The following is an 18,829-nucleotide window of genomic DNA, read 5'->3' on the forward strand; positions in this document are numbered from 1 at the left end:
AGTTCTTTCTGCCTTATCTGACCCTGGTATGATGGGCACCGAAGAGCTACTCGGAAGAAGAAACGGCATTCTCTGGACAGGCTTTTGAGATCAGCTGCCTCCCAGAATGCCCTTTGAATGTTTCAGGCAGTGACATTCGTTGAGAGATACTGGGTCTGCAGGCTGACTTAGCAGAGATGCTTCTGAATTGTTGGTGTCTCTGGCTCGCCCTCCGTAAGTCTGTAATTTAACACTGTCACTTGGGATAATGCTGCAGACCACCGAATCTGCTACAGCTTGAGTCCTGACAGGCTTTATCCAACATTGGAGAAGTAAGAAGCAATCTAGGCGTTAACTATATTTTTAGGGAGGAGGGATAGAGCTCCACAAGAGTAGTTTTTGCCTTGAAACTGAGGTCTGTTTCTACTGAGTCTCTGTAGCCCTCCACAAACATGCAATAGAGCAAGGGAGAGAGAACATCACTTTCTATAAACATGAAAAGATAGATCTGGATGGGCAGAGCAGGTTTCTGGTCCATCTCGGAAGACCCTGCTCTGTGTTTGCTCAGCTTTTTATTGGTTTCCTTTCAGGAATTGACTACAAGACCACTACTATCTTGTTGGACGGCAGAAGGGTCAAGCTGGAACTCTGGTGAGTGTTTCTGAGCTGCTCTAGCTGAAAGCACAGGACCAGTGACGAGGGCTGTGGTGCTGCTAGTGGGATGCTGTACCGAGCTGCAGAGAGCGCAGAGCATCCCCAGGAGTGCGGGGAGGCTTGCTAGCTGTTCTCACTAGCAAGTTACTCTAGCAAACCAGATCCCTGTCTGTTGATCGAATAGCACAAACAGCGTGTTGTTCTTTGCCAGAATGGTCCGATTTCAGGCTTTCTCCATCATACCTGACTGTGTGCCCATACAGCTCTCAATCAATGAGGGAACAGTACTATTTTGGAAGCAATACTGGATTTTCCTGAAATCCTAGGAGAAGTACAGACAGAGACAGTAGGAAAGGAGGAGAAAAAAAATGAGTGAAGCCCTTAGTCCCTATAGAAGCCTGGATATTTCTCAATGACTTGAGTAGAAAATTCTTACAAGAGCAGTGGATAGCCCTTGTGATTAGTGTCAGCATATGATAAATCCCTGGAGAGCCGGACTTACTGGGGTGCCCTGAAACTGGGATGGAGATGGGAGAATGCTGCATCTGAGGGGTGACCCCAGCCTAATCAGTCAGCACTGGAGAGAGACCTGGAGTCCTTCTGGCCTGGCTTTGTCTGAGGTTTAACTGCTGAGAAGTTGCCACAGCAATCCTCTAGCTGAAAGGGGGAGGATAGGTAGCGTGCCCCTATTCTGGGTTTCACGTGGATTTAGTAGGGAATGACGCAGGCCCTAAAACATGAAGTTAAATAGCCCCTTTACCAATGCTTGTATCAAGTAACAGGAATATTAGTAATCCATGTGAATTGTTAAATAGGAATGAAGGACATTCTCAGCCTCAGTGGCTGACTCTAGCCGCATATAGTTTTGTGGTTTAGTTTACCCCTGCTCTCTGAAGCTGAATGTCTTTGTTTTTCTAACAAAAGAACGGCAGCAGCTAGTTTATCGCTTCCAGCTTGTACATTTATTTGTGCTGCTTGTATTCTTTTGCTTCCCTTGTAAGATGTCTGTTTTAATGTTTCAGCCCCAAATGTGTAGTTACTGCTTCTCTCTTGAAATCCTCTTCTTTTTATACTGTAATTCTTGAGCTGGAGAACCAGGACAGAAATTCAAGTAGCATCAGTTTATGATACCACAGTGTAATCTTTTACCATTACTTTCCTCATGCAACCCGATATTTGATTTAAGCACAAACTGTTAGATTGACATCCAGGACCAATAATATGATCCTTGAAAGCTTTAGATCTGAAAGAATGACTGTCCTAAACTTGAGGTTGCTGCCTCTTTCATATAGTCGGTGCAAACCTGGGGCTGAGGGATTCATCAGGCTTCTCGGTGATCGTTAATGTGTCTTATTCTGGCCCAGGGAATAGATGTGATGAACATCATAACGTGTCTCTGATTACCCTGACATATTTCAGTAATGCAGTGGTGAAATCGACATGCTGAGCTCTGACTCACTGTCTGAGATGTTCCCACAGGCACTGAGAGGTGCTGGTAATGTAACCAAACTTGTTTGCATCATGTCAAGAGTTGCAGCTGGGACAAATGATAGTGACTGAATAGTCCCTTACGGTCACAGTGGACTTAGAAATGTTGTTCCCTAGTGCCGCTCCTGAGCTCAACAGACCAGGTCTGTCAGAGATCTGAGTATAAAGATATTTCCTTTCATTTTTGGTTAAAATCTGTCTGGAAAAATAAATGAAACTAGAGCATGCAAGACAATTTATCTTAAGTGGTTATGTTCATTTTACAATAGGTCAGCTCTTCTCCATGACTAGGAGAGGTCTTCAGTCTTAGTCTGACTTTGAACTCCCATGGACTGTAGGGAACTAGAGAGAAAGTTCTTTGCCCAAGGGAGTAAAATGGTTTACGTTCTAGTACATCATAATGTAGTGCTGAAGCTGAGTGATTTTGGTTTGTACCATCTCCGTGGGAAGTGTGATGACAGCAAGGACCTCTGGAGTGTCTGACTGTAACCAAAGACTGCACCCACCGATACTTCCCCAAAACACTGTGCAGAGCAGTTTGAGTACCATGCATGTTCTAAAGATCTGACAAGATCAACACTGCTTTTTTTTGTATATTTTTTTAATTTATTTTTTAAAGTCCAGTAGGAGATGTGCAGTATGGGATTTGATTCTCCAAATTTCATAGCTGTAACTTTACTTTGTTGCAGGGACACATCAGGGCAAGGAAGATTTTGCACCATTTTCAGATCTTACTCTAGAGGAGCCCAGGTAAGTGCTGCTCTCAGTGCTTTGATTGGGCACACTTGCTTTTCCTTTAGGCTGTAAAAATCTCTCATGCTGTAGTAAAGAGCTCTGAAGAAGAAAGCATGAAGCATCAAAATGATGGGATCTATGTAAATGCAAAGAGGCACTGCATGTAGTCATGCTGCCTGGTATTCTGTTTTTTTGAAATGGTGGGAGAGAGGAGAGTGGATGACAGACTTTCCTACACTGTTGCAGAAAAGGTCTGTTACAGGCTATGTTCAGTATTAGTTTCTAGAGAAGGTCTGAGAAGAAGGAGTAATAGAGGACAAGGCAGTTCTAGATCTGCCTTGGCTTTAATGTGGGAGCTCATACTTTCTGAGGTTTGTCAAATTTGTTTAAGTATGACATTGGCTTTCCCAGTGGAGTTCTTCCAGTCTGTGTTGCCTTCAAGTCAGTTCCCAAAAATAGGGTGGCTCCTGCCTGCATGTTTCATGCAGACTTGAAACTAGAGCAGCTCAATTGGATCATAAAGTACATTCCTTAAATCATGAAACAGAGCATTGCATTCTCCTTTGGGCCCTGCTCCAGATTAGCATCTAGATTCTGAACAGCAGAAAAATCTTGTGGTCCTCTGAAAAATTGCTGTTAGTTGATAGAGCTTTCTTACAGTTTTATTGTTGTCCTTTTAGTAACATGACAGAGTCCCTCCAGGATAAAGTCTCCCTAAGTTAAATGAATTACTGTATTTTTCCTTTTGTTTCCAAATTGGAAAACTTTGGAGAAAATTCTTCCGTTCTTAGACGCTAAGAGTCAGAAGCTATACATCAGCCTTCTGACTGCCAGTATCCTGGCAGCTTCCCAGCCTTCGGGAAACTTTGCCACTTTTATTCAAGCTCTTGATACTGTTGTTCTCTGCTTTTTGCTGCTTCTAGCTGTAGAGTTTTGTTTTGCTAGCTGGCAAAATCCATCCTGCTCTCATTCTTGAAGACTTCCTGCAAATTTGCTTGTGCTATAGACGTGAGAGTACTTCACCTGGGATGTGCTGTTGGTATCTCCTCCAGTGTCTCGTTTATTCTTGTTTGTGCATATCTCTGCTGTTGTGGATGCTTTGAGGCAGCTCCTTTGAAGCAGAGGCCAATTTCCTGGTGCTTGCAGAAGTGCTAGGCAAGGAGTGTTGGAGCATGCCTCGTGGTGGGAGAGTACAGGATCTTCTGTTCGCATGCTTGGTCCGATGTATGAGTTTATCTTAAAGCTTCCCTCTGCCTATACTACGTTTCAGAAGAATCTACAACTCCAATCCTCATATAACCTGTGGGCTTGAGACCATGTAATTTGCCTTACCAGTTATAAATGAACGGCATCAGTCAGCATGGTTTTCTGATGACCATGTAACTTAGCTTTGGTCAGTCTTTTTCTGAGACCTGGCTGTGTCAGATGCTCAAATCAAGCTAGGAATAGAAAGCAGCAGGCTTCCTGACTAATGTGCCAAGAAATATCATCTGAGAGCTTTTATCCTTGTCTGCAGCATGACCTGCTTTTCCGAACTGCTGTACAGAAGACCTTCTACCCTTCGTGTAGACCGTGAGCTCCTCGGAGCAAGTGCTGTGTCTCCATGGGGCTGTGCCCAGCAGAGCCTGCACCCACATGCCAGAACTTGTAACTACTGCTGCCGTACAGCAGACTGGGGCAGACAGGAAAGGTGAAATAAGTAGTGATGAGAGTGCTTGAACTGGTAGGAGAGACAGGTACACATCTGTCTAGAAACTGCAGTGGTGCCGTAAGGCCACATGCACAGTGCATCCCCTGGGTTGCTGTAGCACGTTCTCCCTAGGTGCTATGTTTGACACCGAGTGCCATAAGGTGTCGTGTATCTGGCTGACCTTGAGCTTGAAATGGATTACCTTTATCTTCCTTCCTCAAAATGAGTTTCTTGATCTTGTTTGCTTCGGGGGCAACATCTTACCCTTCTGCTTTATTGAGCAGTGTTGCTTTAGGACCTCTCCCTTGAACATGTGCAGGGCTTACCTCATCCATGTTCTCTGCTTACCCCTCCAAAAGAGTCTGTCTGAGAGACGCTCGCAATAAACCTCATCAGCCAGGCAGAGGGACCTTTATTGCTAAATGCTGGGGTGTGGAGGGAGCTTACACAGCAAGGTGTAGCTTACATCTTTTCCTCAAAGCCTGCATTCTGCATGTGCAACAAATGCCTATTCCAAAGTACTGTTGTGATGCCTTAATCCTGATCTGCCAAAATAGTCAACTCTTACCCTTAAAAACAACAAAAACAGCCTTAAACAGCAAGCCTGCCCAGTGGGAGGAGGGGTAGTTCCCACGTGAAATATCTCCACTGCCCTCTGAAAGTGTTCATGAGAATGAGCACAGTGAAAAGTGGGGGTCTTTTGAAGACTAATGACTAGAGTCCTTGTACAGTCTTCTCCAGGTCGCTTGGAGTAAAACTTAAGTTGGTTTCAGCATCAAGTGATTGGCTCCCATGTGGTGATACAGCAATATTCCTGTATTAGCAGGAATACAGATACTGTCTCTCTTAAATAATTCACCGTATCCTTCAATGGAAGAGGAAAGTATCTTAATTTGAACTCTTAATGGTTAACCAAAGCAAGAGGACTATTTGTTTTGAATAACAAATGCCTGTGTGACAGCAAGAATGGACTTCAACACCTCCAGTTATTTTCAATGTGCAGAAGCTAACTTCTTCTGGGACAGTATTAGCATAAAGACAACCCAGCGCGGTCTTGGGGCAAAAGAGATAAATTGCTCCTAGGTTCTCTTATTTCTTTAAGATGTCTTTAATGCTGCATGCTGTACTGACTTCTTTGCTTCAGCTGTCTTTCCTCTCTGATATCTTGGTATCATCAAACTTCAAGACTTCTGCTGTAGGAAGCCTGATGCAAATCCAGCTGAAGGCAAGAGAAACAGCTTTTTTAACTGAACAAGCTGAAAGCTCAGGAAGAATAAATACGGCTGAGAAAAGAGATGCCAGGGTGGAGAAAGCTCTGTTTAAAGTGCAGCGTGATATTTGTACAAGAACAGCTTGGTATAAACTGGCCACAAGCGCCTTCCCACTGAAAATTAGCAGAAGGTTCTCACTGAGTAGAGGACTGAGAGTCTGAACTGAGCTTCCCGTAAGGAGTACAAGGAGAGCTTGAAGAAAGAGTTTCTAAAGAGGACTAGCTATGAGAGCAGGAGGCTGGCCTCAGTCACCTGGCAGTCCTTACAGGGGTGGCTGAGAACAGGGTGAGTCTGTCTGAACAGTCAGTGCTTAAGAGAATACTTGGTATGAAAAGTGCCTTCAAGTAAGGGAAACACACCTGACTGTCCCACACACACACCGTATTGCTTCTAAAGCGTAGTGATAAGAATTGAATCTTCTGAAGTAAACCCTGGAGAGGTTGCGAAGTGGAAAAACAGTCTCCACATAGGGGGCAGACCTTCTCGGGAGTTTTCCTTTCCCCCACAGCACAACCTCATGCATTGCTCAGTCTGGACTTCAGGCTAGTCCCGCCCCAGTGAAGGGACTCTTCTGGAGCACCTCAATGCCTTCCCTGAGTTAAACTCCACACCACTTCCCTGGATACACAGCCATGTGGCTTTCGTGTTCAGCAGGAACTTCTTCCTCTCGAAAACATCTACAGTAAAATAGCTTCACTGTCCTTGATGAGCTGGTTTTGGATGAGGACCAGTCCCTTCTTTCAGCCAAGGTGAGCCAGCCCCATCTGCCTCAGGATTTGCTGTGAGGATCAAAGATCTGACTTGCCTTCCTCCCCATGCCCTGCCTAGCTGCTCTGATCTCATTAGGGGTACAGTGAGCTCTTTGTCTCAAGGTGGAGGCTTTGTTGTGTGCTGGTGTGTCTGGGACCCCGCTGCATTTCTCTTCTTGCATCCCTGGGGTTTGAGTTTCTGCTTTATCACAGCTGCCTTCATCATCCCTACTGTCTTTAGGGTCTGTTGGTCCTGACCACGTCGCATCAGGGTCTCTATCTGGGGCAAAAGAGGAGCCATTGTGTCTGGGATAGCAGAGCACTGGTGGGGCATGGAGAGTGTGCAGGCCACGTCATGGTGGCTCTAGGGCCAGGGGAGGGTGGAGATGGAAACCCAGTAGTGTTGTGACTTGCAGAACAAACTCAGGGAGTTTGGAGCTTGCTGTGTTGCAGCAGGATTTTTATATTAATTGTCACAATGTGGCATGTGGTGAAAGGCATTTAGTGATGCTTAAAGATGCTTCAGAAATCTTTTGTTTTGCTCTTGGACTTCTGCTCTTTAGCTTTTTCTGCTTGGCTCTAAGGTCTCAGTGATACTGACAGCAGAGCTGGCACGCTGATCTCAACTGTTGCGTGCAGCTGTGGCTCTTCTGGCTGCTGTGAGCAAATGCAAGCTATTCCAAGAGTCATCATGGAGGGGAGAAAGAGGGTTGTGGTGGTGCTTTCTGATCTAGCAAGGAAGCAGCAGTGCTAGTATAATTCCTGCTGTCCTCATGTGCCAGTGATTTAAACTGCTTCTGGAAATGTGGTTTGGCAACTCTTCCCAGACAGTGTGATACAGAAGGTCCTCCATGAATAGTTTCAGACCATGTACAAGAAGCCATAATCAATGCTGAAAAAATGATCCCATCTTACAGCAAAGCTGCAGCCCTAGCAGAATAATGAATATTGTTGAGTTTTGCTTAGGCAAGTGATTTGAGTAGCTGCTGTTTATCCTGTTCAGAGCTTCTTAGTATGCAGGAAGGCTTTTTTGGCAGCTGAGCAGACTCTGAGATGTAGGCTTTGCTCTACCTTACAGCTTCCTTTGTTGCTGCAAGTACTTTACCTGCCTCAGGTCATTTTGATGGGGTTGTCCAGCTGCTGGAGGAGTCCACCCTGCCTGCCAAAACCTTTATCAAAAGCTCAGTGATAAATAAACCCCCTCAATGTGTTATGCTGTTGGGAAGTGGTTTGGCAGCAGGACGTAATTGCCTGTGAGCCAAGGTCCGAGGTGCCAGCTGGAAAGCCATGACCAAATGTAGATCCAAAAGAGCAGGCAGGAGAGACAAAGTGTTTTGGTTGCTGTCAGTGCTGGATCTTTGTTTATGGTTTACTTCGTCCTGTGGGCTGGAGAAATCCAGTCTGGGGGATTCTTCCAGGCTTCTGCAGCAACAGATTTTTTCAATCAGTGGAGAATACCAGTGAACAGTGGCCGCCAGGTCATCTGCCTGCACTGAGCTGAGGTCTTTGGCAGTTGTGTGAGCACTTGCTTCCTCCCAGCAATGTTCTTATGCGCTTGTGCGAGCGACTGGAGATCCAGCTCCTAAAGCCTCTGAGAAGCCTTTCTGGAGAAGTTTGCTTTGCACTGATGGGTGAGCATGCTGCTTCTCTCTCACCTTTAAAAGCTTATTGCTCATTAGCCTGGTCTAAGTCTGCAGCAAGCAGACAGGGATGATACCATTTTTTTTTCCCCTTTGGTTATGTGGACAGGTCTTTGTGTAAGCTCCTTCTGAAAACAAGTTTAGGTTTTGGCACAGTGAGTGTCCACATGTACTGCTGGATACAATAACAGATGATCTCTCTGAGTTCCTTGTTCACTACGTGATGTACTCACGTGGAAATTTCTGTCTCTGGTGTGCGTAGGGCTGTGCCAATCCCAGTAGAGTGGAACAAAAACAGAATGGAAATGAACTTTGAAAATCAGTTGTGAAAGGACCTGAGACAACGCTGAGGATGAGTCCAGCCATCTTCCACCTCGCACAGAGAAGCCTGTAGGCAGGTTGAGGAGAAAAGAAAGGCTGTTGGAGCGTTGGTGAGGGCTCAAGAATACCCTTGATCTGAGAACCTGAGGGCACAGCTTTTCACTTCTGTGCAGTGGGAACTTGGGGTACATAACACATACAGAGGTGCTTTATGAAAGTAAAAAGTGAGAGATATGGAGATATTATGGTGTTGACAGCCATCTAGGCACCTGGAGAACAATTTAGGCTGCAAACGAGAAACTGTTCATTTGTCTAGTTGAGTAAGTTAAAATTCTGTGCACATTAGTCCAAAGGAGACTGTAAAAAAAAAAAGAAAAAACAAACAAACAAAAAAAAAGACCCACAAACAAACAAAAAAAACCAACCAAAAAACCAAAACCAAAAACCAGCTCTTATTTGGAACTGTCTGTAGAGATGCAGCCAGCTCCTTGTGTGCATGTCTGTGGACTATTCTCTCTAGGGGAGAAAATGGTAATGACAAAGTTTATTTGGGATGTGTTCTCTAGAAACGTGGTGTCTGGAGCGTGCCAGTGCTACTTGGAAGAAGTACGAGGTTGTCTGGCAGCACCACGAGCTGGCCAGAGGCTTTTAAGACTGCTTCCTCCAACTTCTGCCGAGTTACAGTAGAAGTGGTCATCTTACCCATTCTGGGGAGGACGGGGACAGAAGCAAGGTATTAGACAACTTGGCCTTGGTGTCTTCTGACCTTCAGGAAGCTTTCCTTGACAATCTTAACTCTAAATGTGCATGCATGGAGCTCTGTTATGACTTGGAGGGTAAGCTGGCAGACAGTCTGTCTCTTCTTGCATTTAGAAATCATGGTCTTGACCTTCCACACTGGTCCTGAGAACTTGGGGCTGCATTTTTGCTGATGTTTTATCCTTATTCCTATTTAAAGAAGATCCAAGCTGCAGCTGCCAGCACACTTAAAAATTCTCTCCTCCTAGAGCGTATTTCTGGCAGAGACAGTTTTCACAAACTAGGTCTTGGGTCTGTTTCTCTTGGCCAAAGGAACTTGTCAGTTCAGAAGTAAAAGAAAGTCTACTTATTTAACTTGCTGACAGTTTATCTTGGAAAGGGGTCATCAAACTTTTTGCTTTGTTGTTTCCTGACTCCCATTCATTCACACATGCAGCCTTGGAAGCTAGAAGTCAAAACAAATACAACAAAAATGAAAAGAAAGCTTAGAGTCTCTGTCTTTTTTTTTTTTTTTTTTCTTTTTTTTTTCAAAATGTACTTAAAATGTGATGTATCTTGGTAGTGGATGTTTCTTGATTGGGTTCTTGAAAAGCAGTATCTTTGGATTTGTGGAATTTCTTAATTGTGGGACATTATTACTTCCTTCTTATTCTTTCCTGTGTAAACCTTGGAGATCTTCTCCAAAACAAAAACAACCTCAGTTTCTTCTTGAGCATGAAGTTTTTCTGCCTGTTCTAGAAATGACACTGCAAAAAATTGTGGCATCTAGACATGAACTCCAGACTTCCTTGGAGGGAACTGAAGATGCATCTGCTTCCCCCACCCCATGTATGCTTCTGCATCGTCAGGTCCCTCAGAACAACCTCAAGCACAAAACTTTGAAGGGTTCACTCTTCATGTTGGGCTATCAAGCATGAAAACCAAGCCATCACACGTGACTTGCCTTTTGTACCCTCTGCACCTCTTTTTCTACGTCCAAGCCTTTCTGCAAACAGTACAGATGCAGAGGCATAGGTGTTGGAGGGCCAGCAAGGACAGAAAAAGCAAGCTTTGCCTGGAGAGCAACTGCCTGGGGAGGAAGTGCTATGCAGTGAGGTTGGGAATGAAGCTCAGGAACCAGAATTGTTCTGACCAAGACTTTTAAAAACGATGAAATTGGGCAGGCTTTGTGAGAGCTGCTTGCTGTGAGAGAAAAGCAAACAGCATCGAGGCACACCCAGCGTACTCAAGAAGGGCTGCTTTTCCCAGTGGCGGGAACGCTTCAAGTGCCAGCTCAAGGCGTCTTTGTTATGAGGATTCAAGTACCTTTGTGGCTCAGGTGCCCTGGTGTTTATCATTCCTATGTGCCCCAGATCTCATGCTGCTGCTTTTTTTTTTTTTTTTTATAAACTTGAGGTACATCACATCTTTGTACATGGCTTCTGTACAGGCTTCCCCCCGTTCATCACAGGCTTTGGCAGCAGCAAATGTTGCAAAGCTGTGTGTCAGGAGGACTGGGTAGTTTGTGTTTCCCATCTGTGTAGTTAATCTTGCATTTCAATGAATAAAAGAGCAACTCCAGTGGTACGTGAGGGTGCTTGATGGTCTCTGACTTGTACCAGGACAGATGATGGGCAGTTTGTCAGCTCACTACTCCACTGTGCTGTATCTAGACATCTCCTAGGGAGGACTGGGCTGCCAGACTTTCCTTTGCCAAATTAGATCTCTTTTGCTTGCACTGGGGACTTGCCATAGGAGGGGACAGCTGTTCCTGGAGGATACCCCTGGTCTGGAGAAGACTGGTTCTGCTGAGCTTGCTGCTAAATGATCTGTTATCCTGGAGTCAGCTCAGGCTGTTTTTTTTTGCCCTTAGCTCAGTCTTCTTGCTGCTGGGTTACCTTTCATCTGGCACTGCATTCCCAGCTGGGCTGTCTCCTCTCTTGGTGTGAGATCATCTGTTCCTCCATAGTTCCCGTTCCAGGGCATCTTCAACTGCAGTTCTGCGAAGTAGCCTTGAAGTGGCTGTTGTCAGCTGAAATGTCCTTGAGTGCAAAGAAGAGAGTGACAAGAAGTCAGAAAAATAACGGGAGAGTTGCAGAAAGGCTGCTGATTAAGACCATTCTCTAAATGCTGTATGTGCCTGACCAGTACTGAGGCAGCTCCTGATGTGTTGACTTGTGTGCCCGCAGGGCCAGGCATAGCCTACTTTCCTTGTGTCTGTCCTCAGAAATGCTTTGATTCAAGAAAAGCTCACTTGGTAGGAGCTGCTGCAGACCTGAATGGTGGCCAGCGGTCTGGTCGTGGTCGCGAGTCCTGCTAGCTGGGCTTGGGGCTCGGGCGGAGACCCTCCGAGGTCCTGCTCGGTGTCGGCACGGCTGCAGGCACAAATTTGCCTGCCTGGAGCTGTGCCTGTCCCAGCTGGCAGCATCACTGTGCTGCACCTTGGGAGGTGACTGGGAAGCGAGGCGTGGATGTGGTAGCATTTAGTGAAGATGGATGTGGGCCTGGGGATGCAGTAGGTACCTCTCTTTCCAGAAGAAAGAGTGGGGGAAAGGTCCTTCAGCGGGACCTTTGATCTGACCGTCTGAGGTTTGCCAGCATCGCTGTACTCTGTGTGTTCTCTGCCGGTGTGGCAGTGACAACTACCAACACCAGCTGCCCTCAGCAAGGCCTGGCATGGATCCCGGTCATGGGATCTCAGTCCTCCAGAGATGCTGTGCTGCTTATTGGCATCACTCAACTTCTTCCCTGCCAGCAGAGTGACAACAGAATGAGACAAGCTCTGGAGAGGGAGAACAAGCTGGAGATGGGTGTGCTTTGTAAACTTCGCCATGTTCTGCTACCATCCTACTGCAGAATACAGCCCTTCTGCGTAAGGTGGAAAAAAAAAAGACTGTTTCTGCCTCAGTGAGTTTGTATCGGATTTGTGACAGGAAGAGGGTGTGTTTTACTCTTCTAGATACACTGAGGCAATTTCTCCTTCTTCGTAGAGACTGATGCTTTGGAAATTATTTGGGCGATATTCAAGACAAAACAGGAATTAAACCTTCCCTAGTAGTCCAGGACTGAGTTAGTACAGACCTGTTGTCTTGATTTTTGCCCTAGCAAGCACACAAATAATGCAGAAGTCCCTTAGCCTTTTGGTTTCTGCACATGGAGGTGGTCTTTCAGATGTGTCTCCCTTTGAGTTTACCTTCTATGAAATTTCCCGATTGCTCCTGATTTTCTTCCACCAGGGAATTCTCTTGGTGTACGACATCACTAATCGCTGGTCTTTCGATGGGATAGACCGATGGATAAAGGAAATAGATGAGGTAAGTTGAATGGAAGAACGCGTGCAGTGGTCTATAGCAAAAATTTGGGGCGGTATCACCTGAGGTGCCCCCCCCGATACGGGGGCAAGAATGGCTCTGCTATGGAGAGGAAAAGACGGCAGTCCGCTAACAAGCAGAGTGAGGGGATGAGAGTCTGCCCTCCACCTCTGTATAAATCTAGGGTAGTAGGAAAGGGCTTGGGAATGGTCAAAAAGTTCCCTCTGAAATGGACTGTGGAGGGGATAAATTAGTCTTCCTTATCGTGTAGTGGTACTGCTTGGAAGTCCCTCTTGGTCACAGAGCAGTTTCTGTTTCTTTGCCCTTCACTGCTATTGCATACAGAACACTGGGTGGGCATAGGCTGCCCTTACTAAGGACAAGCTATGATTTCTCCACTGCTTTCCTTTTTTAAGCATGCCCCAGGTGTCCCTCGGATCCTGGTGGGAAACAGGCTTCACCTCGCCTTCAAGCGGCAAGTGCCAACGGAGCAGGCCCGGGCTTACGCAGAGAAGAACTGCATGACGTTTTTTGAGGTCAGCCCCCTGTGCAACTTCAACGTCATAGAGTCCTTCACAGAGTTGTCCCGTATCGTGCTCATGCGGCATGGCATGGAGAAGATCTGGAGACCCAACAGAGGTCAGTAGTGAGGAGAGTGCTGGGCGTGGGGAAGGCATGAGAGCTGGCTGGGCTGAGTGGAGGGGTAGGACTGACTGCCTGGGTGGGAGGTGTGTTTGTTAGCAGTTGTGGGATCTGAAAGCACCTGATGTGGAGAAATGCCTCGGGTCAGACAAGCTGAATCTGAGCTGTACCAATCTACCTGTACTAGCGCAGGAACCTGGCAGCCGGTGGTGAGGAACGGGCAGCTCCAGAGGGCAGTTCAGCATGTCTAGGATCTGAATTGCTACAGGGCATCCTACCTCTCTCTGCTTACTCTGAATGAGGCTGAGGGCAGTTAGGCTCACAGCTTGAAAGTACTGCAATCAAATGGCTGTGTGGGATAAATCCAAGTGTAAGCATCTCTGTCCTTACCCTTTGGAGCCTGTGTCTCCTGTTTTGGAGAGATGGGGAGGCAGAATGAGCCCGAGGAGCTGAAAGAGAAACTCCCATCCCTGCTGCTGGCATGCAGCTGTGGGCTGGGAGGTTCCGTATATCCAGGCATATGTGCCGCAGTGTGGCAAACTGTGAGCAGGGTCTGCGTTACATCTCAGCCTGTTCCGTTTGAAGCAGAATAGTCTTCAGTCCCACGTTCCTGGCTGGAGGCAGCAGTGTGCCCCGCTGGCAGTCTGAGCAGCAGGAGATTTGCACTCTGGGGGTGACTTGTCTTCACATGGTTCCTTCGCTCCTGCTCATGAGGAAGGGAAAATCCTGTCTGACAACCCCCGAAACCAAATTACCTGCCAGGGCTCCTGCCCCTGACCTGGCTGCCATGCTGCTGCCTCCAGCTCGTGGAGGGATCGCAAGCAGGAGAGCAGGAACCGGGCTGCATTTGCAGACCTCTCCTGAATGTCTTCCAGAGGCCGGCCTGGGAGCTGGGGGCTGCCGGCCTGGGAGCTGCAGTGTGGCTTTCGCGGCAGGCTGGAGGGGAGAGCGTGCCCTCGTGTGGCTGCTTGCTGGGAAATCCCTCCAAGTAGACTTCCAAAAGCAGGCTCACGTGGTGTACGCTGAGCTAAGACACTGGGAAGCCTGAAAGGGCAGTCTCTTCTGGTTTGGTGGGATCTCTGTTGCTGCAGGTGCTCTGTAGAGAGCTGACCCCATGGCTCCTGTTCCCTGAGCAGGTCCCAAGTGAGACTGTCCTGCTTCGGGGTTCACTGGCCCTGTTGCCTCCTTCCCTGGGCATGTCCTGCTGGCTGCCAAACGGCGGCCTGAAAAGCCGAGTGTCCAGCAGGAATGTGAGCAAGGCGCTACCCGTCCTGGGCCCTGTGCAGAGAGAGGGGGTGGCCATGTCTAAGCCCTGTGTTGACACCAAAGCTGGTGTCCTGCAAAGGACTAACCTCTAAGGCAGAGCTTACCCGGGGTTTCTCAAGCGTTGTGGATGCCTCCTCCTTGAAAATGTTCAAGGCCAGGTTGGATGGGGCTTTGAGCAACCCGATCTAGTGGAAGGAGGGTTGGACCTAGATGATCTTTAAGGTCCCTTCCAATCCAAACCATTCTATGATTCTATTCAAGGCTCCTATACAATTGTTACTAGCTTCTCTTCCCAGAGGAGCAGGAACTGCACAGCACAAGGAATCGGTGTAGGGAGAAGGCAGCTCCTGAAATCTCTTGGCCCTCGACTGTCTGCTCTTTTCTCCCACCAGTGTTCAGCTTACAGGACCTGTGCTGCCGAGCCATCGTGTCCTGCACCCCAGTCCACCTCATTGACAAGCTGCCGTTGCCTGTCACCATCAAGAGTCACCTGAAGTCCTTCTCGATGGCCAACGGGATGAACGCGGTGATGATGCACGGCCGATCGTATTCCTTGGCCAGCAGCGGAGGTGGGAGCAGCAGCAAAGGTAACAGCCTGAAGAGATCCAAATCAATTCGTCCACCCCAGAGCCCCCCACAGAACTGCTCACGCAACAACTGCAAGATCTCTTAGCAGGATGGATGTGCCGTGAGCTTCTAAGGTATCCGCACCCACCCACCGACGTACAGCTGTTTGCACACTTAACCCCTTTTCCACTGGATCCTTTTGAATGGGCCGCGGTTGCTTTTTTTTGATGGCGCGCGCAAGCGTTGGGAATGTGCTCACGTTTTGGCTTCGCATATGAAGCGTGGTGCCGGCTGGATCTTGCAGCACTGGCAGGGAGAGGACTCTGCCAAGTGACCCTCCAAGAATGCTTTGGGCTTTGCCTCTCGGCCTGGGGTGGAAAATTCAGCAGCTGCCGGGTTGGGGAGGGGGGAAGGGGAAAAAAGCTCATCCAGTCTCAAAGGAGAAATGGATTTAATGGAAGATTGAGAGGCTTAAGAGAGTAGGCAAGGAGAGTCTGTGCTTCAACTTTAACTCTTGGACTCCTGAACAGATTGCTGGTGCAATAGTGATCATTGGATGTAGGGAAAAAAAAAATGGGGACAGGGGACTAATGATAGTTTTCACCAGGACATTAACCTGCTGTTGCCAAAAACAAAGTAAACAAGGCAAGAGTTGGCCGTTTGGAAAGGGGAAGGAAGCAGTCTACTTGCCTTCTTCATTTATTTATGTAAATACTATACATATATATATATATCTCACTTGTTTTTTAAGGTTTTTTTTAAGAAGCTGTCAGGGAAAATTTTATGCAGCCATGTAAATACAAGCACTGGATTAACTTTCCCAGTGTCAGCAAAAGGGGGGAAGTGGAGGATTTTCTGAGGAAAGTATACAAATGCTTTAAGAGACTTTCAATCACCACCTGGGCTTGTGCTGGGTTTTTTTAAATACCACATATGCAGACGGAAAGATCGATTCATGTGTGACATATCCCAAGCTGCTTTATTCCCACTATTCCCAAAACTTGTGAGTGCCGAAGGCAGGGTGGGATGGGAGTGGATCGAGGGGCAGAGCGGCGAGGCCGAGGGTCTCGATGTTAGCTTTTGGCAGGCAGGACAAAGAGGCAGCTCTGAGGTCAAACTGATGCTCGCTTTGCACCTTCTGATGTGCGGCTGATCAGGGTCTGAGGAGCAGAGGCTGGAAGCATCGTGCCTAAAGCAGAATTTGCTTATTTGTTGCAAAACTTTGGCCATTGCTTCTAGAGCCCTCCTTCCACGACACCACCCCATGCTACAAGCCCTGAATCCTGGCTGCTTCTTGTTTTGCTTTTCCAAAGACCTTCTGCCTGAGCTAGCGTTGCTGCAGCTCCTCCGGCATGAAAGTGGGGAAAGGGCAGAAAAAGCTTTCCCCACTGGAGCGTGAAGGAGCAGGGACTGGGAAGGTGAAAGGTTTGTGTGGGAAAACAGCGATCCCCAGGTCCTGTTGTGGCAAATCTGCTCGGCGCTCGTGGCAGCTCCAGGAAATCGGGAAAGCAAACTGCTTTGTTCTGTAGGACCGCTCCTGGGTTAGAGAGGGGCATATGTGCTCAGCGGCAGGAGCTCGAAATGGGCGCGTGCTGTGGGAGCAGATCCAGCAACAGCATGTGCTTCCCTGGCTTCGTCCCGTGGCTGATCTGTGCTGGAAATTCACCTGGAAACTTAGAAATAATGCCTTGCTCTTACTGCAGAAGCTACGTGCGGCTTGGCGGTGGGACTAAGCTGTGTCAACTGAGTCTCGTAGGTGGCCAGGATGTGTAGATTGTGAGTAGCGTGGTAGAAAGCGAACTTCTTTTCCCTGTGCTGAGCTGGTCTCTCCTCAGCGAGGAGAGCAGCTGGTGCAGTGCTGCCATCTTACTCCTGGTGTTAGCAATTCCTCAAGGCCTGGGTTTGTTCCTCTCGCCCCCGGAGCAGCTTGTTGCATTGCAAGGGCAGAATGAAGCCGCAGCGGCTCCTGCGTGGCTGACAGGCCCGCTTTGCTCAGGCAGCAGGCAGGGGCGCATCCCTCCACGGGGACATCACCGTCCCCTTGCTTCCGAGCCGACTTGGGAGGTGAGGGAGCCTTCCCTGCTCCCCTGGCTCTGCCGAGCAACATGCAGAGCAGGGGTAGGTCTCTTGGCTCATCTCTAGCGTGCTTTATTGCCCAGCTCAAATGAGCGAGGAGAGAATTAAACCCTGGGCAGATGGAGGGGGGGAGAAGAATCCTTTGTAGTGGTGGTTTGGCTCAAGAGCAAAGCCGCAGCCGAGCTCGGCGCGGTGTTGCGGAGGCCAGGGGATTTCGAGAACCTGTCTGGGATGGCTGGCACCTGTTTCCCATCACTTAACACACAGCAGAAGACAATCGCTGGCTCAGCAGCCCAGGGATATACGGCCAACAGGTGATGGGCACCGCAAAAGGTGACTTCTCCTGGAAAACATCCTCCGGGCACCGCGGGGCCCCTTTGCCGGGCTGCTCCCGGGCACCGGTGTGCGGGGCGAAGAGGGACGGAAGTTTCCTTCCTGAAATCACAAAGCTGCTGCATGTCTAGAAAAACTTGATGTACCTCTGCTTGGTTTGGCTTTGCCACGTGTGACACCTCCCCACGCCTTTTTCCTTGCAGTTGATTTTTTTCACCCTGTAAGGTCTCAACAGATCCTGTCCGGAGTGAGGATGAAAGATTTACCTGGAGGGTTTGCTTAGCAAAAACTTTTTTTTTTTTTAAATTTAAAAAGAAAAGATTCTTGCATCTGATGTCAACACTAGTCTGTAGCTGCTCTCCAACACTTGTACCATTCCTGAGTTGTTTTTTTGGACTATCCTTTTATTTTTTTATTCCTTTGTACAGTCAATGTTGTTTAACTGATTACACATGGTTTTGTTTTGTATAAATTAAAGTCTTTTTTTGTTTTGAACTACCAATTGAAAGGTGGAGAAGTTGTATCAATTTTCACGTGGGCTGGGAAGAGGTTGAAGGGGAAAAGTGGTGGTCTTGCCCAGATCCAGGGACTTGGGGCTGCATGTGGGGCAGGTGCGCATTGCCACTTCCAGATCAGCCTCAGAATAACTCGTATTACATTTTCTGGGGGCTCTTAAGTCGTGATTCCTGGCTCTGGTCATTTTTTTGCCGTTCTCTATGCATGCAGATGCTACATCTGTTTTTATTAACAGCTTGGTTGTTGCGGAATTGCTGGGGTTTGGGTGATGGAGCTCCAAGAAGACACAGACTAGCCTGCAACACCTTTAATACCATGGGTGTCTGGAGAAAGGCGGGCTCCCCAGCGGCTCGCACGGACTGGGCACAGTCCCTGGTACACAGGAATGGGTTTGACAAGTACAGTCGAAGCCTTAAATCGCCTCTCTGGGTCTGGGCGATTTTGGGGGGTGAAGACCGAGTGCTCCAGTGGCATTCACCCATCCTACCCAGATGGGAACAAGCTGAAAGTCAGCCTGGGATAAATGTGACTTTGAAATGGAGAAGATGCCGCTCAGAGCACTCACAGCAGGCTGTCGTTGGGAGGCATCGGCTGGGAGCCCCAGGGAAGGAGGTTTGCTCCTGGGGTGGAGGGAAACTTTCTGTCCTGATCCTTTTCTCTCTCGCTCCGAGCCCACCTCCCCTTGACCTCCCTTTTCCTCAGCCTGCTCACTTCCCTAGGATCAGATTTTCCACTTCGTACCAGACTGGCCACGCTTGTTTTAACAGCTTAAGTAGTAATTGCTGGGGCTGGGAGGGGACAGGGGGGAAATGAGATAGTGTCTGCAGCCTGGAAAACCCTGGAGCTAAGGTGA

At 48.0% G+C, this 18,829-nt stretch overlaps 1 protein-coding gene across 2 annotated transcripts in view; it reads left to right on the top strand.

The window, feature by feature from the left end:
- The window catches only part of RAB40C (RAB40C, member RAS oncogene family), a 36,606-nt gene extending 18,651 nt beyond the window's left edge, over window positions 1-17,955 (top strand). For both annotated transcript variants that reach the window (XM_075436710.1, XM_075436709.1), the window contains 5 exons: window positions 570-630; window positions 2,811-2,871; window positions 12,502-12,579; window positions 12,993-13,215; window positions 14,877-17,955. In XM_075436710.1, coding sequence (XP_075292825.1) covers window positions 570-630; window positions 2,811-2,871; window positions 12,502-12,579; window positions 12,993-13,215; window positions 14,877-15,157 — 704 coding nt within the window. In that variant the 3' untranslated portion in view covers window positions 15,158-17,955. The remainder of the gene's footprint in view (window positions 1-569; window positions 631-2,810; window positions 2,872-12,501; window positions 12,580-12,992; window positions 13,216-14,876) is intronic.
- The last annotated feature ends 874 nt before the right edge of the window (window positions 17,956-18,829 follow it).

The sequence above is a fragment of the Opisthocomus hoazin genome, chromosome 15 (assembly GCF_030867145.1).
Source record: "Opisthocomus hoazin isolate bOpiHoa1 chromosome 15, bOpiHoa1.hap1, whole genome shotgun sequence".
NCBI classification, from domain to species: domain Eukaryota; kingdom Metazoa; phylum Chordata; class Aves; order Opisthocomiformes; family Opisthocomidae; genus Opisthocomus; species Opisthocomus hoazin.